The sequence below is a fragment of the Mastigoproctus giganteus genome, chromosome 8, assembly GCF_048544385.1.
Source record: "Mastigoproctus giganteus isolate SK-2022 chromosome 8, ASM4854438v1, whole genome shotgun sequence".
Taxonomy (NCBI): domain Eukaryota; kingdom Metazoa; phylum Arthropoda; class Arachnida; order Uropygi; family Thelyphonidae; genus Mastigoproctus; species Mastigoproctus giganteus.
The window spans coordinates 80,257,690-80,281,774 of record NC_143582.1 but is presented as its reverse complement, the minus strand read 5'-3'; the positions used below and the strand labels follow the sequence as shown (position 1 = coordinate 80,281,774).

Genomic DNA, 24,085 nt, shown 5'->3' with positions numbered 1-24,085 from the left:
TATATCTGCACCCAACGGCCTGGTCATGGACATGCATAAGTTGTTGCTTAAGCATCCACCGGAGTCGACAGAACTTTATTTGCAGATGGTAGAAAGGAGAGCTTCTGGTCAAAGATAACACCCAGATCGGTGTGTTGCTGAACATCAGAAGTTCTTATAACACCCCATAGCATCTATGGTCTAGATATGATGTTCAGAAAGAATCCTGAAACATCACCTGCTAACAAATAAGCGTAGTATTGAGCATTTATTATATATGAGTTTAATAAAACTTGTTCATCAAGAATTTTCATGTGGTATTAATACTGTTAGTGTTATTTTATTGTTATATATAAGATTAATTTATTATTTTAGTGTTATTTTATTATTATTTATAGAATAAATTTTACCATAAGTAATAGTATTTGCCACATAGTGCAAGAAAGCCACAAGCTTTTGCTTCACTGAAAATAAAAAAAAAAAACCTCCAAGTAGATAAGAAAATACAAATTATATGCTTCCCTCCTCACACAGGTAACTATCCAATTGACCTTTGAATTTATTCAAATTGTCAGCCTGAATTACCTGTAAAGGCAACTTGTTCCAGCAATCAATGACTTACTGCTAAAAGAAAACTTCCTACAATCTAATCTGAACTTCAACCCCTGTAATTTGAATTTATGACCCCTAGTTCTGGAATTCTTTATAACAGTGAGGATTTCACCATCATTCATTTTACTAAACCTTAGAAACCTCAGTTAGGTCACTTCTGAGTCTGTTTGTCATCTTGAAGGCGTACTACCACCGATCATTAATGACCATCCCAGTATTTACAGTCTGCAAATTTTGACATCATGCCCTTCATCGGTGTCATTTATGACAATCAGAAAAATAGTAGTCCAAAAACCAATTGTTACAGGACTCCTCTTCTGACATTAGACCAATCTGAAAATATCCATTGATCACAACTTTCTGCCTTCTGCCCTGCAGTCCATCTTAGAATCTTTCCAGTAATCCCAACATCTTCCAGCTTGTACAGTAACCTCTCATGAGGGATTGAGTCAGATTCTTTACGTTTGGTGCATAATGGCCTTTAGCTGCCATTGTGCCATAAAACCTCCAACAACAGCAACAGATTCTTTACTAAAATCCAATCCAAATAAACTGTGCCAAAAGAGCCTACTAGGTTAGTTAAACATGATTTTCCTTAACAAAATTATGTTGTGTTTCCTTCAGAATGCTATTACTTTCAAAATGGCCCTGGATTACACTTTTAATGTTGCCTATAAGACTTTCTCTACCACTGAAGTCAGACTTACTTTTTGACTGGTGTCTCTAGTTACAGATTTCATTCTTAGAACCACATTTATGTTTAGTGATACATTGGCACTTCTCCAATCCAAAGGAGTCTCCCCTGAGTACATTGATGCCCTCATAATTAACCTCAGTGGTTCAATACATTCTTTGAGTATCTACATCAAAATTACTGGCTATATGCTGATAACTCCCATAGCTTTACTTGACTTTATGCTCAAAAGTTTTTCTAATAAACAATCATCTGTAATTATGATATCACTAATTTCATATTGCACAGTCTCTTCTCAGCATGAAGGGTCTTTCATCAGTAAAGACTGATGCGAAGTACCTATTCAATTCATCCACAATATCAGCTGCAATATCTATGACTTTCCCACACCTTTTGCACAAGGGTCCAACCTGATTGGCTTTCTTCATTGTATTCACATACATGAAAAATTCCTTGTCCCCATTCTTTGTTCTCTTAGCCAATGCAGCCTTGGCCTCCCTAATGTTATTTGTGGTCCTATTACAGATTAACTTGTACCTGTTGTAGGTTTCAGTACTTTTCTTCACTCTGTAACTGTCTCATGCTATCTTTTTCTGTTTCTCTATTTGACCAGCTCCACAGTCATCCATTTTGGCATCCTCCTCATGAATATTTTCTAAAAGGTATGTATGCATTCATGGCTTTGTGATTTTTGCTTTAAAAGTATTCCATATATATCACCTTAAACTGTCAAAATCCCCTCTTCTGAAGTTAAAACCCATGCCTTTACCCTTTTCTACTGCAATGGCTTTCTTCATCTTCCAACTGAAGATGTATGGATAGAAACCATGTAATGTCCTTCCCCAATTATATTATAAGATAACAGTTATAAAATAATCTGTTGATTATAAAATAATCAATAGATTATTTTTGAAAGCAAAAATTTATAGCAAACACAAAATGGTTGAGCTATTGGAATTTTTTTTTTGTGAAGTTTATTACTTTAATTTATTTCTGTAAACTATTATTTTGTCCAAAATTTATATGTAATGGAGTGGAGTGTTTTAATCTTTAACTTAGAATTTCTTTTATTTAGTTTATCTTTTATTTTAGGTTAGATTTTATTTTTATTCACACACATTTGAACATATATAAATTTATTATGTAGCAGTTTTAAATATTAAAATTATTTAAAAGAGTATAAACTTTTATTCATTAATAAAATGTTATATTCTTATATTATATAGAAATATTAAGAAAAAAATGGATAAATGACAAAAAATTCAGTAAAATAAAATTCATTTTTTATGGCTGGTCTATTTAACTACTTGTTTCCCTGACAGAAACTTCTGGATGCAAATATAAAAATTGTAAAAAAAAATTATTTTAAGAGACATCCAGCAATTTAAATTTCATAGACAACAATTCTGCAATTAGTTTTTCTTTTTCATTACCAAAAAACTGTAAAGTAAGGATTAGTAAAATTCTGTGTGCTTTGTAAAAACACAAATAATGACAAGGAAAATTCGAGAATTCTCATTTTGAATATTATCCCTGTATTACTTTACTCTGCAAAAATATACAATTACATCTGTCTTATTGAATTGGCTAATAATCCTGAAAGGCTGCAGTGAAATTAAAGTTGATTGTATTTATTCTTTCTTTATGTGACTGCACTTTATTCGAGTAAAAGGAATTATTTTGTTTTGATTTATTTAATAAAAAAAAAAAAAAATTTATATAATAAATCTGGGGAACCTTGGGATCAAAGCAGTGGTGTGTGTGTGTGTGTGTGTGTGTGTGTGTGTGTGTGTGTGTGTGTGTGTGTGTGTGTGTGTGTGTGTGATAAAATTAAAATCATTCAGATGGTTATTTAAATGTGCTTGTTCTTTTTCTTTTTTTCCCCCCTTCCTCAGTGCTTACGCAAATGGGGATTTCGTAGATGTGAGGATATATGCTGGATTAAAACAAACATCAAAAATCCTGTTCATTCTAAGAACTTAGAACCTAAAGCCATATTTCAAAGGACAAAGGTATAGTAGCAATAATGACATAATCTGATAGATTTTATAGTTGTATTACATTGAATGTTTTCTGTTTAGTTTCACTGCTTCATTTTCAATTTCTTTTTGTTATATTTTTAACACATGATGCTCTTAAAATTGCAACAGATACTAACATGAGAAAAAATTAAATCTAAAGATAGAACATATAGCACATTCAGAAAAGTAGCTATAGCAAAACATTTCCAATAGTTATCTATAACTAGTGGCTTGGATTAAACTGGATATATGGCACTTTGAAATTTGAATAATGAGAAATGATATGAGAGACAAAAATCTTGTAGGCTTGTCCAAGGACTCATGTCTTAAAATTTCTTAAATAGCTATATAGGGTTCATGATAAACCTGAAAGATTTTTCATGAACCTCTGTTACCTGGAAATCAAAAATTTTTCTTATTATGAATTTGCTGAATGAGCTAAAACTTATATTATTTGAAAGTAAACAAACTTGTTATTACAACCTCAAACAAAAAATGGCACAGGGTTTTCCTTTTAAAACATGTTCACTGGTGTGTTTGCTTTATTTCTGTTAACTAACTCGAAATAAGAGATGAGATAAATAAAATTTATCTTCAATACAATTCAACAGCTACAATACAATTCATCATTAGCATTAGTAGAAGCATATGGTGCAAGAAAGCAAGCTTATAAAAACATTCACTCGAAAGGTTTGTCTATTTTAGCCTTGAATTTGTTAAAGCTGTCAACTTCCACAATGGCAGGTGGAAGCTTGTTCCAGTGATCAACCACCCACTGGCTAAAGGCAAATTTTCACACATCTATTTTACAAATGTCTTTCCTCAATTTGAATTTATGCCCTATCAGGTGCAGAATCTGAGCAAGACGAAGAATGCCAACCGGGCTAGCCAGGTGGGTAAAGTGCCTGCCTGGCAACCCAAAGGTCGCGGGCTCGAATCCCACCTCGGGCTTGGATCAGAGTAAAATGCAAAAACATTGGGAGGTGCATTATGGCCACAGAAGCCGATGCGCCAACAACTAATGAAGAAAAAAAAAAAAAAAGAAGAAGAATCTCATCAGCGTTGAGCTTCCTCAAACCATTCAAGGCCTTATACACCTCATTCAGATCACCTTGCAGGTGCCTAGTCTCCAGATGCTGCAACTTGCAGAACTTAAGCCTATCTTTGTAATGGCACCCCTTTGTTCCACTCACTAATCTTGTTGCCTTTCTCTGTACTAGTTCCAGGAGCTCTACATCTTTCCTAAAATGAGGCCTCCAGACCTGTACACAGTACTCTAGGTGTTGCTAGACCATTGCCTTGTACAACGGGATAATCACCTCCCTATCTCTTCTAGCAAAATTCCTATATATCATTGAAAAGACTCCTAGGTCCTTTTCATTCTCCACTACACACAGTTGGTATGTTACTCTGGAGTTACTGCTATTCGTATACACTACTTTTCATTTTCCAATGTTAAATTTCAGTTGCCACTTCTCAGCTCATTTGCCCAACTTATCTAGATCCAGTTGCAGTAGCATACTGTCTTTACTGTCGTTAACAACCCTGCCAACCTTTGTATCATCTGCAAACTTGGACACTAAGTCTGATATACCTTCATCAGTATCATTGATGAATACACAAAAAAACAATGGGCCCAGCACCAAACCCGGGGGAACTCCACTAATGACATTACTGTAGCAACTTTCTCTTAATGCCATATGCTCCAATTTCTACAGCAGTCTTCCATGTGCAACAGTATCAAAAGCTTTCCTGAAATCCAAGTATATGATATCAAAATTATTTTTTTCATACAGTTCCTTTGAGACTACATCATAGTATCCAATCAAATTCGTCAAACAAGACCTCCCCTTAGCAAACCCATGCTGTGTGTGAACTATAACTGCAATCTTATCTAGATGATCCTGAAATGCTTCTTTAACCAGTGACACAATTATTTTCCACAGAACAGAAGTTAAACTAACAGGCCTGTAATTACTTGTGTCATCTTTCGATCCCCCTTTGTGAGTTGGGGATACATTTACACATCTCCAGTCCCCTGAGTCCAAGGATGCCCTCATAATCATTGCCAAAGGCCTGATTACTTCCTTTGCTGCATCCTCTAATATAGCTGGAGAGATCCCATCCACCCCAGGTGCCTTTCTTATGTTTAACTTCAACAATTTCTCTTCCACTTGCTCTCAGTTATTACAAAATCCTTTAGCGTCCTCTTACATTTTGATAAACTTCTGGCATTCTCCTCCCTTAATAACTCCCCAGGTGTGAATATAGATACAAAATACTCATTCAGTTTGTCAGCTACCTCAGCAGGATCATTAAAAATCGAACCATCGATATCAAGTGACCAATCTGATTTTCCCCTTCCTTCTAGAGTTTACATAAGTAAAGAAATCTTTACTGTTTTTCTTTGTGTCCTTTACCAAAGATTTCTCATGATCTGCCCAAACTCCTTTGACTTGATTACAGACTGTCTTATATCTACCATAGGTGTCTTTGTCTCCTGATAAAATATATGGATCCCATGCAATTTTCTTATCTGCCAAGAGCCTCATTAATTCATCTGATGTCCATTTAGGCCTAAACCTTGAACAGTATTTCTTAGTTGGTATGAAAAGCATAGTAGCCTCCAAGATTAAGTCTCCGAAGGCTTCCCCCTTTACAATTCACAGTTGGTAACATCATCAGTTGATCCCACATACATAACATAAATAGTATCCATTTTTGCTCTAAACGTACTCATATTAAGCTTAATGTAGAAAGTCAGATTACATAATAATATGAAAATAAAAAAAGAAATAAACCTCAAAATTACCTTTAATTTTGAGGTTTAAGGTAACATATTTTGCACTTCTTTATTACATTAGCTAATGAGTTGTAGTTGTTATTGTAATTATAATACTGTAATTATTATTTTTTGAAGTAAATATTTTTATTTCTGTATATTTTGAAATATCTTTTGCTAATTCTCTCAATTAGGAACACTGTCTTATGGGCATAAAAGGTACAGTCCGTCGCAGTACAGATGGTGATTTCATACATGCCAACATTGATATTGATCTCATTATATCTGAAGAGCCTCAGTATGGAAGTATTGAAAAACCAGAAGAAATTTTCCACATAATAGAACATTTTTGTCTTGGCAGAAGACGGCTACATGTATTTGGTAGAGATACTACTATTAGACCTGGGTGGTTAACTATTGGACCAGGATTGACAAACAGTAATTTCAATAGTGAGACATATACAAGTTATTTCACAAAAGGTCCAAATGATTATCTGAGTGGATGTACAGATAGAATTGAGGCCCTTCGTCCTAAATCTCCACCTCCCAAAGTTAAAGGTGGTGGTGGTCCGGGAGCAACTAACAGAGGTGGCTCTTCAAGAGGATCTGGATCAACAAGAGGAGGTGGGGGTGGAGGTGGAAGGACAAAAAATTTTGGAGGAAGAGGTCGTGGTTCACATAGAGGAAGATAGTGTAATATTAATGTAAATATTCCTTGTTAATAAACAGGTTTTATTGTATACTGCAACTTCATAAGATTGTTTCATAATCATATTTACTCATGTTGCTGCTTGCAAAACATTATCCCTTTATTTGCAGGGTTTTTAATTCTACGTGTGTTTGGGGAAGATATATAGGCAGATTTTCAGTGTGGAACTCCAGTAGGAGGAGGTGGAGATACTAGATAAATAAATCTGAATAAAGGAAATTTTTATCTCAATGTGTCAACCAGTTCTAGTATTCCCTAAAGTGGATCCTTATCTACACACTTTTTTCATTAATTTTTATACTCCTTTCCTTTCTGCCTATAAGATTTATTCATATTCAGACAATGTGCTCTGTACCTTTTAAATATATAATGCTGTTACTAGTAATTTTAATGATTTGTCGAAGACTGTCAATAATAAATTACTCAATTTTGCATAATTTCGTTTTGTTTAGTAAAAATTTTAGGTATTGTCTTGGATTGTAAACATACATATAGCTTTATATCTATTTAAATGTGATAAGATTTTTATTAATTGTAAATCTACCCTACATTGCATTGTTCATCATTCCATTGTTCATCAATCCAGATAGGAAATGCATTATTAATGCATTTCCTATCTGGTCTACATCCCTTACATGGTGTTCAGTATTGAAGTTTAAAATGGTGTACTTTGAAAGCCTTCTTTCCTTATGCTGTGTCTCATTTGCCCCCCATTTTCAACTTGACTATACTCTGATTAAACATTTGTGGGAGCTTTGAGTAGTGAAGTTTACTATTAATTTGTTATCTGGAAAGGATCATTTTATTAATGTTTGGAATTTTTTCCCAATAGTTTAATCCTGTGACTAGGGTTAGAGACATTCCTTATCTCGCTCATTTCTCTTTAGGTTTAAACAAATATATTGATTTGAACCCGTGGTTTTACTGTTAGAATATTTTAAGTGCAACAAAAAAGATACTGCTTCAGTGTGTTGGCAACATGTAATTTTATGTTAGTTGTGTTTTTTTTTTATTTTTTGTAAGAGAACAAAACTCTGCTGTGATGTTGTATTGATTATGCCTGTTTATGTATGTACTTCCACTATTTTATGGCAATAAAGATTTTTAAAAAAAAATATGTATATATATACACACTGATGTGCAAAACTTAAGGACCACCACTATTTATAAAGGTTACAACCACAAAATAGGTGCCTCCGTAGCCAGGTGGGAAGGAGCAGCAGTGCGTAGTGCACGCTTCTTGATTAGACCGGGGTTCGAGCCCGTCACCACCAAATACGGAGGATGCGGAAAGGTCAGGGAATGACTACCGCATATCCTGGAGCAATATGGCCTTAGTTGCTAATGCTCCTAAAAACCAAATAACAAACAAACAAAACAACCACAAAATCTTTTTTTTCTTCAAAATCTTGAAAGTTTACTTTTCAAGAGAAAACTCTCCAGCATTTACTTTCAACTGCCCATTTTGTAGTTACCCTTGTGCTCAAGAACATTGTTTTCATTTTAAATTCCAGTCATTTTGCATTATTCTGTTAATGATTAAGACATGATTTTTACCATACTGTGTGGTATTTTTACAATGAACAGCAAGAAAAAAGTTTTAAGTGTTGAGGATAAAAATGAATGAAAATAGCAAATGGAAAGAAGAAATGTTGTTGGTGTTCATGAATGAATTCAACTTATTGAACTCATCAATGCATTCAGTTTGGAGTTCAAAACAAAAATTTATCCAATTATTTGTAAAGAATTGTAGCATAATGAAATGCAAATATGTAAACCTGAACATTCTGATGTCAGCAAGGCAGTTTAAAGCAGTTTAAAAGAGGATCACCTAATGGATCCTCTTATAATGATTAAAGCTCTATGTTTGTCCAAATTATTTGGATTTGAGAACTTTTGTGTTTCACTGGTTGAATAGATCGATTTAAGTTGCAACACTACACATATTTTGGAAAAGTTACAGGTGAAGCAAAAGACATGAAACATACCACTGTTCTGAAGCGGTAAAATTTGATATTGCCCAAAGTGCATGAAAGATATCTGGACAAAGATGCATTTAATGTAGCTGAGACTTTTTTTTTTTTTTTTTTTTGTCAATTAACTCCTGACAGCATATTAAAATTCAAGGTTGAAAAATGCATAGGCTGTAAAATATCAAGACATTGTACAACAAGCCTTATTTGCACTAACTTGAATGGAACAGAAAAGAAAGAAACATTTCTGATAGGAAAATCTAAAAATCCACAATATTTTGAAAATATTAAAAAAAGTTACCCATTCAGTTTAGTGCAAATAAAAAGCTTGGATGATATTGGCCTTGTTTGAGTCTGAGCTGCTTCAGTGAGATTATGAGTTTAAAAAATATATGAACAAAAAATTCTCCTTCTTTTGGACAGTTGCATGGCATGAAGTGGACAAAAGCAAAATAAAATTTAAAAAAAATAACAAAAAAAACCATAAAACTTGTATTTCTTCCAGTGAATACAACAAAGCATCTTGCAACTACAGGTCAAGAAGTAATCAAAATTTCAAATCTCATGTTAAAAAATTGATTTTGTTGATTTTGCTTTAAATGATTGCTTGTCTTGAAAGAGAGAAAGGTTTTACACTATCATTACTGGATGCAGTAGAAAATATATAAAAGTCATGGAACAGTATCTGAGAAAACCATCTGTAATGAGTTTCATCATGTGAGATTTAGTACAGAAACTCTTAGGATTAATTCTGTTGATACTGATGAGGAAGGTTTACCTTTATCAGAACAGGATTTGCGAAACAAATCACACTGATTTAAATCAGTATGATTTAGATGCTTATGGTACAGTTGATGGCAATGTTTTTGATAAAATGAAGACCCAAATGGGTGAGGAAAATGGAGATGAAGACAAAGAAGCAGAAGATCATGTAGAACTGCTGCTGTTTTATAAAAACACAGAGGCCAATCATAATATAGTTTCACAGGTCACAAAAATTGAAAATGATTTGGAAAAACACTTCTGGGTGAGGAAAAAAACAAAGTTTTCCTGCTAGATAATATAGTATTATTAAATGTTCAATATACTGCACAAGTAATTCTATATATAAATTTATGTTTTAATGAATATACCTATGTAGATAAGTGGGCAATGCCTATCTATAAAAGTGAAATTTTATGTATTGTAACTGAAGACTTAACTGTGTGTGTGTGTGATAGTATGTATTTTATATCTGTTAATTAAATTTTATTATTAAATTTTTACCAATTTCAGTGTAATTTCAAAATCAGCCTCTTATAATGTCAAGGGTGTTAAGGTCCTTCAATGACACTATCATCAAGTTTGATATTTATGTATTGTTTTAATTGAAAGACTTTTTACATTGACATACTGTTAACTCTCCAAATTTATGTTGGAGAATCCTTCATTTTTACTCAATTTGACCCTTCTCCATCTCACCATTATAGTATAGTTGGTAGCAGAGTTCTACATATTTTTGTTAATGAATTGGCCATCAGGTGTGCTGTAGTAATCTATATTGCAAAATAGAAATGCTCCGTAATAGAATTATTCACTGTAATGTATATTTCATGACATTTTGGTGTGATCCAAAATAACAGTCTTTCAGTAAGATGCCAAATAAATGTGAAATAAAATTTCATAAGACGTATATTCAAGATTTTCCATGTATTGTAAAATCAGAAAAAGGTAACATATTTGCCTTGTGTACTGTATGAGATATTTTAGTTTCAAATAATGGGAAATGCAGTGTAATCAGATATGTGCAAACAGATAAGCTTAATGAGAGCATGTAGTGCAGAGAATGAAATGCAAAAATGCATATGTTGCATTTCGTGGTAATGATGATCTCATATATTCCGAATATTTATTTGCAGCTTTTATCACAGAAACATGATCTTCCTCTGAGTTGTACTGATCATGCAGGCACATTGTTCAGAAATATGTTTCCTAATAGCAAAATAGAAAAAAAATAGTAACAACAAAGTGATTCCAAGCTATATCCAATTGTGTTGACCTTTTGTAATAAAAAAAAAATTAAAACAAAATTGTCAAATCAAAAGTAGCTTACTCTCAGTCAGCACTGTAAAATGGCTCTACAGGGTATGATATTTGATATATTCTTCTGAACAACGAGAAAGTATCTGGCATTCTTTTAAAAAACTATCTGGCACTTGGTGTTGATATTGTGCCTTTTATGATAGGCCTGAAAACAATGGGAGTAGCAAGGGTATTAAAAGAGGAGATTAAGCATTTGGTGGTAATATGCTATTCTTGTTATCTTATTTAATTTTTGTATTGAAGAGAGAACTACATGCTTTTCTGTTAAAGTGGATGAATACTTGGTGGAAAAGAATTTAAGTGTGTGTACTCATCAGCTGTCTTTGGTTAAATGTATAACTAGACACGTAGAACAATGGCAATGTTTTATCAATTTGAAGAAGAGTTTAAAAGTGGTGTGAAAAGCAATATGAGCACTTCTCAGAGTTACCAAATTGTACAGTGGGTGATCACTAGTGAGTGGCACTGACTCATGTTCACATCTAGTTCATGATACAAAAGTTTTTTTTATCACAATGGTTTTTAATGAACTAAAGAAAAAGAACTTCTGAAAAAAGAAATCCTTAACAGGCCAAGTAAGCTCATAATTCTAGGCACGTTATCCTCACCCCTGCAGAAATTCTGTTAATATTTCTCTCTTCTGGCTTAAATAAAGCAATTTTGAATCCAAATGTTAGCATCACACAGTAACATTTGGATTTTGGAAATCCAAAAATTACTCTTCAGTCCAGTATACCAGGAATTCAGCACATCCATGTACTGAAATCATTACTGTTATGTTGAAGAATTTTATGTTCAAATTGATCTTACCAACAGTTTTTTCAAATCTTCCATTTCCATTTTGGAAATTGATTAGTATAGCAGACTAAACTCCGTTGGGTGATTCTGACTGATTCTGATTAATTTTTATATCTTAGCTGTATATCTACTACTTGTAAATTAAAAGAAGGTAGTTACAAATAGAAATTATAAATGAAAAAAAAATGGTCAATAAAATATTAAGACATCACTTATCGAGAAGTGTGCCTCTTAAAAATGTTTCAACACATACTGGTTGTTTAAAAACAACCAGTATGTTTTGAAAGTTGGCTATTATAAATACAAGGTTAAAATTAAAATATGATTTCAGGAATGCTACACAAGTAAGACTGGGAAAAAACTGCCTTGCTTTTCAGTGCTATCATATCATTTCTAACCTATTGGTTGTTGAACCTATTAGTTGATAAGAATTATGTTATCAAATTCCACATGTTTGAAATTTCCTCTGGTAACCATACTTAAGTGTAGTATTTTTGAAATTGTATTTTGATTTTAACTTTCTGTTCATAGTGGACTTTTGACATACACCAGTAGCTTTTCATGACAGTCCTTTTAAGAGGAGCACCTCTTGATGGGTAATGTCTTAAACTTTTATTTTCTTTTTATTTTCATTTTTAATTTCCATCTGTAATTGTTTCTGTTAATTATGCTTTTATAACCGAGCAGATATAGAGATAGGTTACAAAAATTAAAGCTCATACATACTCTATTTGACAATATTCATGTTATTAACTATAAGCTATTGCTATAACTGTCTTCAGTATAAAAAAAAGACACTTAAAAATGGCAGGTTTCCAGCCAGAGACTTAGGGAAAAAATAGACAGAAATAGTTAAACAAAAAGCAGAAGAATAAGAAACTTAATTGCAGTGTATTGGTAGTTCTGCCAATAAAGGTAAAAAAATAATAATAATAAAAACAGAATTTGTGAAAAAGACAATCTTGCAAATTAATCAACAGGATGGGGCATTACTTTAAACAACGGGTGAACCATTTAAAAGACAGTGATTTATTAAAACTCATATGATGGCCAGAAGTGAGAAATTGGAGAAACAGGGTACAGATTAGATAAACGAAAGGGTAACATCAGAGACTTGCAGAAAAAGGCAAAACTAAAATTTAAGATTAAAATTAAAAAAGCGGTGCAAGCTTATGTATGTAAAAAGTCTTTTAATAAAAATAATTTTACTTGTCACAAGGAATGAAAGAGATTTCATTAAAGTTAGCACTGAGGGCTAACTTTAATGAAATCTCTTTAACACTGAGTGCAGAGCTCATGTGTCAGCTCTTAACGGAGAAACTATTTAGCCTGCTACTACATGTGATGTCATTACTCTCTGTGTTCCATTATTTTTGTTCTCTTTCCCTTATTGTGCTAGAAATGAATGTGACCAAGGAATTGGCACAGATTCCATATTGTGATGCAGTTGTATTGTAGAATAAATATATTTTATCAAGGATTACTTATGTGTGCAATTATTTATTTTTCAATAGAATTAATTCACAAAGACAGTTCACTTAACCCTATAGTTATATAGTACACAAGTCTGACATGTAGTTCACAAAACAGTGCCTCATTTCTTGATAGAATGGTTGGTGATGGTCCTCACCCCAAACTGTGGTAGTGCTATCTTCCATTATTTAGTAAGTTGACCTCATGTTAGTTGGTTTTCATTTTGATCTGTGATTTGCAAATTACAGCTAATAAGGTACTAGATTTATTTTATGTATTGGTGGCTTTTGGAATGGGTTTGTAAAATTTATGTTGCAGCTTCATGGTAAACTATAGCAGCGACACCAAGCTGAAAAACCAGAGATTGAGTTGATTGAATGTGAAGTGGAGCTATCAAAAATTTTTGGGGTTGAAGCTCCACTTCGCACTACTAGATACAGTCCAGCAATTTCTGAATAAATCTACAGTACTTCCATCATTTTTGTAATTGTCATGTGCTGTACATGTAGAAAATCAGGAAAAATCTCTGCCACGATTGCTAATTTTTTATGCTAACATTTTCACTACTAATGATAATAACTGACACAATAACATGTACATTACTAAGGCGCATTTAGGGCTAGAGCCTCAAGCTGTGAACAAATTTAGACTATGTATATAAAGTGCTTAGCATCATAATACACAGCCATTTCTGAATAAACAGAAAATTTTTAAGGTGGCATCGTTTTAGGTTATATCTCATATTGTGAATGCAATATCATGGCAACTCGTTGTGAAGGCATTCACAATATGAGATATAACCTAAAACGATGCCACCTTAAAAATTTTCTGTTTATTCAGAAATGGCTGTGTATTATGATGCATGTACATTACATAATTTGCAAATAAAGATCATTCTGAAACATCTTTTACTGAATAATATTAATACATGTAAAATTTACATATCCATACCATTATTATTAGTGTGTTTATCATTACCATTCCAGGATTAAAGGCAGAAGTAGTAAAAATGCAGTTTATGTTATTTTCAGGTAAGTATTCAGATTTGAAATCACTCTGCAAAGATAAACTAACCTTAAATTCTAATTTAGATTTTCAGTGTGAATTTATTGTGTATTGGATAAAACTTAAAACTGATGCACCCACTACCAGTAGTTGATAGACGTACGACACGTTACTTTGAATTATTTTTTATACTGAGATGAATGCTGGAAATCTATATGGAAAAATATATATTCTTCAATTTTTCTCATAGGGCTTCCTAATCAGATTGGTCAAGCAAGATTTACAGAGCTATGCTGCAATCCATTTAGGATATATGTTTCAAGGCAGTGCTTCTCAAAGTGGGGGATGTCGCCCCCTGGGGGGGCATTTGAATTATCCATGGGGCCATTAGGCATGACAGTGTACGACCGGGGGGGGGGGGATTAGGTATGATTGTGTGTAACAGGCGGCTTGCAATAATTTGCACCTTTAATTGCTTTGACCAAATGTTGACTACATAAATGATATGATAGGCTGAACAGACAAATAGCCTGAGCCGGCGACTCCATAGCCAGGTGGGCAGGAGCCGCAGTGCGCAGCCCACGCTTCTTGATCAGACCGGGGTTCGAGCCCATGACCACCAAATACGGAGGATGCAGAAAGGTCAGGGAATGACCACCACATATCCCCGGAGCAATATGGTCTTAGTTGCTAATGCTCCTAAAAACCAAATAATAACAACAACAATAGCCTGAGCCACCCGTGTTAACATGCTACAGACTAACTATCCCTTGAAAATTAAAATAAGCTCTCCCGATTGAGACTTCGTTTCTGCATTGATCAGGTGACGGTCATTCACTAGTTGCATTGATTTGAATCTTTACTACTAGTATACGTGTGTTTTATAAAAGATAAAAAGTTGAATGAAGAATTATTATTTGCGAGATATATAGAAATGTATACCAAAGGAGAGTCTATATCAGGTTACTGAAAAGTTTTTTAAAGACGGAAATTCCACCTACAAATGTACTTGCTTGTGCAACGGATGGAACACCATCAATGATTGGCCATTACAAGGGTTTTATGGTTTATTTAAAAAATGCTGTGCCAAATATTATTACTATTCACTGTGTCATTCACCGTCAGCATTTAGTTGCGAAAAACTTGGTGATCAACTGCACAATTCTCTACAAACTGTTATTACTGCTATAAACAAAATTAAAGCACATTCTTTGAATGATCATATATTTCGAAAGCTTTGTGATCAAAACAGTGAAGATTTTGAATGATTGCTACTTCACTCCGAGGTTCGGTGGCTGTCAAAAGGCAACTGTCTCAACAGATTTTATGAACTCATACTGAGGCACCTCCGTAGCCAGGTGGGAAGGAGCAGCAGCAGCAGTGCATAGCACACGCTTCTTGATTAGACTGGGGTTCGAGCCCGTCACCACCAAATACGGAGGATGCAGAAAGGTCAGGGAATGACCACCGCATATCCCAGAGAAATATGGCCTTAGTTGCTAATGCTCCTAAAAACCAAATAACTAACTAACTAACTTTGATACTTTTAAGTTTTTTGAAGATAGGAACAACGACCTTAGTAATGACCTCAAGAAAATGAAAACTGATATTGCTTATGTTGCAGATTTATTTACTAGATTCAACTCAACGAACTTACATTTACAAGGGCAAGATGTAACTCTTATTAAGGCGAAAACTCAAATTTGAGCATTTATTTCAAAATTAAAGCTTTTTATGTGCATCGTTGGACGACGTGAATTGTATCAATTTCCAAATCTGTTGGAAATGGAGAAAAAAGAAAAAATAGCTGATGAAACTCTACTAACTTTTTGTAATCATCTAGAAATGTTGCACGGAGATATGCAAGAAAGGTTCGAAGATCTCCTTAATTTGAAAATTCCAGATTGGGTTATAAATCCTCTTTTAAATAATGACGATGGTGGATGTTTTGTAGAAGAAGAATTGATTGAGTTACAAAATGAAGTTGAACTGAAGTCAAAATTCATATCAGGAATTTTGGTTACAAAATAAAATCCCTGACCATTATCCTGCATTGTGGGGAATTGTAAAAAAATTACTTATTTCTTTTCCAACATCATATCTAGTCGAAACCGGTTTCAGTGCTGCATCTCAATTTCTGACAAAACAAAGAAATTGTCTGGATGTTGTTAAACGTGGCTATTTATGACTTCTACTTACAGATATTAAACCTAATATTGATAAGCTAATAAATCTCCACCAAGCTCATCCATTGCATTAAATATTAAAATATAATTAACTATTTCCATTAATATCATGACTTATTTATGTAATTAACTTTAATTTTTATGACTTAATTTAAGTGACTATAACTGACTTTATTTATGTAGTTGTAATTTTTTACGAAGAAGGAATGAAGTGCAGTAAATAGTTTTCTATATAATTCACACACATACATGCAAGGCTGCATTTACGTTTTTGGAGGCAAACAGACAAATATTCATTTCAGTTATTTAGCTTCACTTTATATTGGTGGGCTAAAAAAAAAAGCCCTGGCGAGGGCTCTTTTTTAGGGGGGCAGTGATCCAACCAAGGATGGCGGTGATCCAAAAAAGTTTGAGAAGCACTGTTTCAAGGTGATCATATTCTGCACTCTTATCATAGTCTCCATGACCTTCTGGCTGCATTGGTAGATAGTGGTTATGATTGCTTTTCTTCCACGCTATGTAGGACATGATCTGTTTTTAATCCTGTCAAGTCATGAAGGAATTTTTATGGATTTTGTTCACAGTTAGTCAGTCTTGGGGGTTGAGGCTTCACATTTTCCCAAAAATTTGCTGACAGCATCATAGACAAAGTATCAATTATGAAGCCAGAAACTTGCTGACAGCATCCTAGACAGACACGGTATATCTTGCCTCATTGCCTTAGCTGACCCTGAGCTTAGCATACAAGTAGAAATAAAAAATCACTGTATACTTGTGGGTTTTGAAGGTGACCTAATTGTTGAACAGAATATCTGATCATAATTTATGCACCATTCAACACTTTTTGTCACCACTAAAAGAAAACTTTTGAATTTCAAAAATTATGGAGTTTTATTTTTTTGTGTAGAAATAAGTTACAATTTTGAAATTTTTATGGCTGAAATTCTTAGTGAACTCTGAATTGCAAAGAAGAGATTCTTCTTTCATAATTTTTTTTTTTTTGTTTGTTTTTGCTTTTTGCTGATATATACAAGTTTATTTAAAATGCCATAATTCTGCAGTGGGTTCCTGGCAATAGGAGGAAGTGAAAACAACATAATTTTCAAGAAAAACTGACAAGGCTACGTCCCACAGGAAGTAGCCATTGTCAGTGACTATGTTGTCAGGGAAATGGAGAATATTTTATGCAATAAGGGTAGGTGGAATTGGACCAGGGTATATTTGCCAGGGCACTAAAGTTGATGACATTGTAGAACAGTTATCTTTTAAGGGTACAAAAGGTGAAATTATTGTACATGTTGATAATAATGATATAAGAATATGAGATCGATCTGAGGATTTATTTAACAGGTATAGGGCATTTTAGGATTAAATCTGAAAGTGTTTGGAATCTTTCCTAGAAAAGAGGACAGAGATACTGAGATACATGATGAGAGCCTTATTATTCAATTTAGCCCTGGAGAGATTGTGTTAAGGTGCATCAGGTAAAATTTTTCTTAGCATGGTCTGTGCTTGTAACAGGAGAGACTGTAACGCTGTTTGCTGAATGCTATCAAGACAGTATTAGATAGATTAAAAAACTTAGTTTGGGGGACTGGATGTACACAGACTAATAATTTAATAATAGCTGCAAGCAGAGGTGAAATTAATTTTTGCATTGCTTATTTTGGGATGTTAGCAGTAGAAAATGATGCAAGAAAGCAAACTTATACAGCATCAGCCAAAAAAAAAAAAAAAAAACACCCACATGATACTTCCCATTTCACCTACTTGTTCTCTCCAGTACTTTGTCTAGTTCTTCCTTGAATTTATTTAAATTATCAACTTCCATACAACAAACGGAAGATTGTTTCAAGAAACAACTACTTGTTATTGGCTAAAGGCAAACTTCCACATATCTCTTCTACAACCATCCTTTCTCAATTTGAATTTGTGTAATGCTGCAATTTGCAGAAGTGAAGCCTTTCTTGGTAAGAGTACCCCCTTCATACTCTCGCCAATCTTGTTGCCCTCCACTGTACTCATTCCAGCAGCTCCACATCCTAAAATGAGGCCTCCAGACTTGTATGCAGTACTCAAGGTAAGACCAAAGGTAAGAATTTTGCTATTAGGGATAATCACCTTATCCCTGATATCAAAATTCCTGTATATCATTGAAAAAACCCCATGAGCTGTCCTGGCAGTTTGATTGCATTACTTAGAGAACTTTATATCTGACTACACAATTACCCCCAGGTCTCTTTCATTCTCCACTACCCTGAGCATAGTGCCACACAGTCGGTACGTTATTCTGAGGTTACTGGTACCCATATGCAGTACTTTACATTTGTCAATGTTAAACTTCAGTTGCTGCCTTTCAGCCCATCTGTCCAAATTTTCTAGAACCTGTTGCTGTAGTGTACTGGCATTAACCATGCTGCCAACCTTTGTAACCTCTGCAAATTTGGACATTAAGCCTAATATACCTTCATCAATATCATTGATAAATATAGAAAACAATGGGCCCAACACCATACTTTGGGGGATTCCACTGATAACATTAGTCCATGAATAATGTCCAATGATTACTAGGCTCTGTCTTCTCCCACTTAACCATCCTTTATCCATAATAGCAACTTTCCCTTAATACCACACTGCTCCAGTCTGTACTGCAGTCTCATATTGAACAGTATCAAAAGCTTTTCTGAAAATCCAGTATATGATATCAAAATTATTTTTTGCATCCAGTTCTTTTCTGACCACATCATAGTAACCAATCAAATTGGTCAAACAACATTTCCCGTAAACAAATACATGCTGTGTTTGAAGTATAATTGCGGTCTTGTCTAGATGATTCTGCATTATGTCTTTTACCGGTGACTCCATTTTCCTGGAACAAGCTAAACAGGTCTGTAATTACTTGTGTCACCCTTTGTGTATTGGGGATACATTTGCACATCTCCAGTCTGTGGAAATCTCCCCTAAATCCAAAGATGCTTATAATTATGGCTAAGGGTTTGCTTACTTACTGTGCTGTCTCCGTTAATATAACTGAATAGATCCCGTCCACCCCAGGTGCCTTTCTTATGTTTTAGTTCGACAATTTCACCTCCAGCTTCCTCTCACTTATTGCAAAATCATTTAGCTCCCTGTTCGATACAAAATACTCAGTTTGTCGGCTACCTGAGCAGGATCATCAACAGTCGAACCATCGATATATGAAGTGGGCCAATCTGATTCATCCCGTTCTGGAGCATACAAAAGTAAAGAAGACATTGCTGCTTTTCTTTGCATCCTCTGCCAAAGATTTCTCATAGTCTTCCTTTGCTTGCCTAATCTCTTTTGTGACTTGATTACAGACTAGCTTATATCTACCATAAATTATGTGCATCCCATGCACTTCTCTGCTACGAGTTTCATCAGTTCATCTGACATCCATTTATGCCTATACATTGAGTATTTCTTGGTTTGTATGAAAAGCCTAGTAGCTTTGATGATTAATTCCTAGAACTTATCCATTTAGAATTTACTGATAGTAATATCATGTGGTTGCACTGTATAGAATTTAAGAACTATGACACCACTATAGTCACCTTTACGAAAACAAAAACCCCTCACTTTGCACTTGATTGTACCCTCGTGGGTAGCACAATTGGTATATCACGATTATCCCCACACCGGTTGGAAAAGAGCTGTGTTCGAAAATCCTGTTGTTGATAGGACTAATTTTTGGTTGTCTTTTTCACAACGTGCTGAGTTAGTCGATCTCAGGCGAGGGTAGTATGGTGTTTTTTTCTGGAAACGAGTTTTTCGTTTAGCAACAAAGTCGACCTCAGAACACACTCAATTAACAAACAATATACACGGAGCAACATGGCCTTAGTCGCCGATGCTCTTAAAACCCGATAATACAACAACCCTTGATGGTAATTATATCTTTAAATCCCAAACCAGATCATCAGATCAAAAGTATTGCTTTCTTCGTTGCATCTGATTTGCTGGTGCAGAAAACAGTCATCAAATAAATCCACAAAAGTTTTGCTAGTGTGCGAGTGACCAATCTGCAAATTCTAGTCAATATCTGGAAAACTAAAATCCCTAAAATAAGACATTCAGATTTATTGGCCCAATCTATTTGTTTGTATATTTCTCCATTATAGGCTTTACAGTCTTTTTTTTTTTTTTTTTATGAAAACCCCAAACACGAAAGGTATCAAAACCTATGTATGGTACTTAGTACCGTGCATGGGTTGAAGGAGAAGTATGGGGGGTGGGGGATGCTGGAAACATTTGGCATATAGTATATGCCTACTGTCATTTTCGTTTTCGCAGTGCTTATGTGACACACCAAACTAACTCAATGTTGCACTGGACTTCAGCTGGGTGCACTGCCTTAGATTCTACTTCCGTGTTAACCAACGGCGTAACTCTTCTCCCTCGCCTGTCCTGTCCATCTCCATATTTTCTGTACACATTGTACTCCCACCCACCATATTCAAATTTGGCATCTGTCATACATTTTTTTTTTTTTTTTTTTTTTGATATCCCTACAATGCCCACATTTATGATTGAACTAATAATTCAAATTCATGAAGGCAGAGGCTCAGAACTGATTTCCCAGGACTCCATTGAAAGAGAGGCCTGCCCAGTTAGGCAGTTTACCCCACGATCCATGCTGACTCTCTATGGCACGGACTGCACGTGCTTATTACAGGAGTGTGCAGAATTTCTTTATGTTATTTGGTTTGGTTTGTTATTTGTTTTTTTTTTTTTTTTAGGCGCATTAGCAACTAAGGCCATATTGCTCCGAGAATATGCGGTGGTCATTCCCTGACCTTTCCGCATTCTCCGTATTTTGTGGTCATGGGTTCGAACCCTGGTCTAATCAAGAAGCGTGTGCTACGCACTGCTGCTCCTGCCTACCTGGCTACGGAGGCGCCCCTATGTTCCTTAGAAAAAATGAATTCCCAGTCAATTTACATAGGGGAAGCCCAGTGCATACACCAAGCACATCAAATACAGTAAATAGATATCACAATCCGAGGACAAAGTGAATGGGTGTTCTATCCTATACACATCCATATTAAGCCGATGTATGTGGAGAGGACTAGCAGTCTGTACAAAAATATAGCTAAAATCTTCTGACTATATTTTTATATACATGTACATTGTTATGCCCTTGGCTTTGTTGCATCTATGACAAGTGCCCTAACTGCCAGCACTTGGGCCCAGGTGAAAATGTACGTTCGAGGTTTTAGAGTGTATGTATGTATCCATACATACGTTCGAGGTTGTCCTTCCAAGGTTATGTATTACACTGCACGACAAAATTAACAGAACAAAAACTTTTTCATGAATATTTTATTGTGAACAGTGTCACTGAAGGCGAATATTTGATATAATAGGTATCCTGGCATGCAAATTCCGTCTATCCAATAGATGTTGATCTACCACTTTACAGAGCCCCACATTATGCAAATTACTCATGCCTATTAAAGCACGGGTTGCGATCATATCATTGAATCCTATTTTTTGGCTTGATCGGTGATGTAGCCACATGTCCAGTACTCAGGATGGCTGATCATCGTCTTTTAGATGATTCTTTGACATGGCGAACTCTTGGACGACTTGAAGCCGTGCAGTCGCAGGCAGAGGTGGCACCAATTGGCTTAATGTGTCATGCAGTGTCTCGGCACTGTGAAAACAGTTTCAAGAGACAGGACCCATTACAAGAAGAGTTGACTACGGTCGCCCGACGGCCACGTCAACCAGAACAGACTGCTATCTGGCTCTAACAGCAAGACGGAACCCTACGATGCCCTGTCGTCAACTGTTTCTCGAGGTTGCTGCGGGCACAGGTGAAAACCTTTCCAAACCACTGCAAATCTCGTCGAAACTTGTTTCATGAACATGTGACTCGGAGCTCGGACAAATGGGGTACAGTTCTGTTCTCTGATGAGTCTCGTTTTAACCTATAAACTGATTCTAGATGTTATTTCATTTGGAGACAACGAGGAATGCGGTACAATCCCTCCGACATCAGAGAATGGGACACTTACTGTGGAGGCGATGTTGTTATTGTAATAGAGTTTAGGAGCATCGGCAACTAAGGCATATTGTTCGTTATATAGTATCTGTAAATTGCTTGTGTTCTATAGTCGATTTTCTGTCGCTGGACGAAAAACCTAAGTGTCTGGAATTAAAAACCATGCTACCCTCCCCTAAGACTGACTCAGCCACATTGTGAAAAAGGCCTATAAAAATTCCCCACTTCATCGATGGAACTCGAACTCAGGTCTTTTCCACCCGGTGTGGCGATGACGGCGATTCTACCAACTGTGCTATTCACGAGGGCCGAGTCGATGTTCTCGTGTGGGGCGAAATAATGATTAACGGCTGCACCTCTCTTCATGTTTTTGATAGGGATACATCCTTACATATACCCGTGAGTGTAATATATCTGTAAATTGCGTGTGTTCTCTAGTCGATTTGCATGTTTTGCTGGACGAAAAAACCTTGCCATCTACGCCTGAGACCGACTAATTCAGCCACGGAGTGAAAAAAAAACATTAAAGTTCCTCGCGTCATCGACGGGATTCGAACCCGGGCCTTTTCCACCCGGTGTGGGGAGGACGGTCACGATGTTTTAAATCATTATGTGTTTTGTATGTATATGTATTGGCTGTATGTGCACACATTAGGACGCGTATGTGTTTATATGTCTCTACCTTTTGCTCGTGTCACTGTATATATTTTTATCCGCTATATTTGCTCACTTTAGATGTTTGTTGGATAAAGAAACTAATGTTCATAACATTATATAGAAACTGTTTCTATAAAATAGAAATAATAATAATATGTGTAATTTATGTACGACTTCTATGTTTGCTGTCTAAGTCAAAATGTACAAATGTATATAGGCACCCTCCTAGCTGAAGGCTGTTCAGGGGTGAAGCATATGGAATAAATTGAATAATAAATAAAAATAAATAAATATCTCTGTGCTACTACCGCGCAGACTACCGGAACTGCGCAGAGGTACCAAGAACAGATCCTCGAAACGTATGTGGGACTTTTTAGGGTTGTGGTTGGCCCAGATTTTCTTTTCATGTACGACAACGCCACTGCACATAGAGCTCAAGTGACAGAGGAATATCTTGAAACTGAAGATATACAACTGACGTGGCCAGCACTATCACAGATTTAATTCGATTGAAGATGTTTGGGATGCCCTTGGGCGTCAGATTGCATGCCGATAGCCAACTCCTCGATCATTTGGTGAGCTAAGGTCTGCGATGGTGGAAGAATGGGATTTGTTGGCACAGAATCTTATAGATATCCTTATATTGAGCATGGTTCACCGCTGTCTGGCCTGTTTAGCCGTTGGTGTCATGTACTGATGGTGATACGCCGTAGTGATGTCATGTGACCATATTTTCGAGCATCTTTTAGCGACTTCTGTAATGTGACCTTTTTGGTAATTCTTATACCTGTCCGATGTTTCTCTCTTTCTCCTCATTTCATTATTATTCTATCGTACACCACCATACAAAATTTTCTCCCACTTCATCGCAAGCTGCACGAGTTAGAACTGCTTTCTACGTGTTCTGTTAATTTTGTCGAGCAGTGTATATTAGTTTTGGTAATCTTTTCGTCCAGAATCGGAAGAATTTTAAAAGCACTACTCCGATTGTTGTTTGTTTTCCAAATTCTTTACTTTGCAAACGCATCACTTCCCTAAAAAGGATTTCAAAATATTTTATTAAAAAGTTAGTTTTAAGTTCACGTACAC

General features: G+C 35.2%; 1 protein-coding gene across 2 annotated transcripts in view; it reads left to right on the top strand.

The window, feature by feature from the left end:
* Positions 1 to 7,129, top strand: part of Mettl14 (methyltransferase like 14) — an 89,216-nt gene extending 82,087 nt beyond the window's left edge. Inside the window, exons 9-10 of one of the 2 annotated variants that reach the window (XM_090379542.1) lie at positions 3,181 to 3,297; positions 6,908 to 7,129. In XM_090379542.1, coding sequence (XP_090235668.1) covers positions 3,181 to 3,297; positions 6,908 to 6,916 — 126 coding nt within the window. In that variant the 3' untranslated portion in view covers positions 6,917 to 7,129. Of the gene's footprint in view, positions 1 to 3,180; positions 3,298 to 6,282 lie in introns of both variants that reach the window. The other variant, XM_090379541.1, reaches the window with a different exon arrangement.
* The last annotated feature ends 16,956 nt before the right edge of the window (positions 7,130 to 24,085 follow it).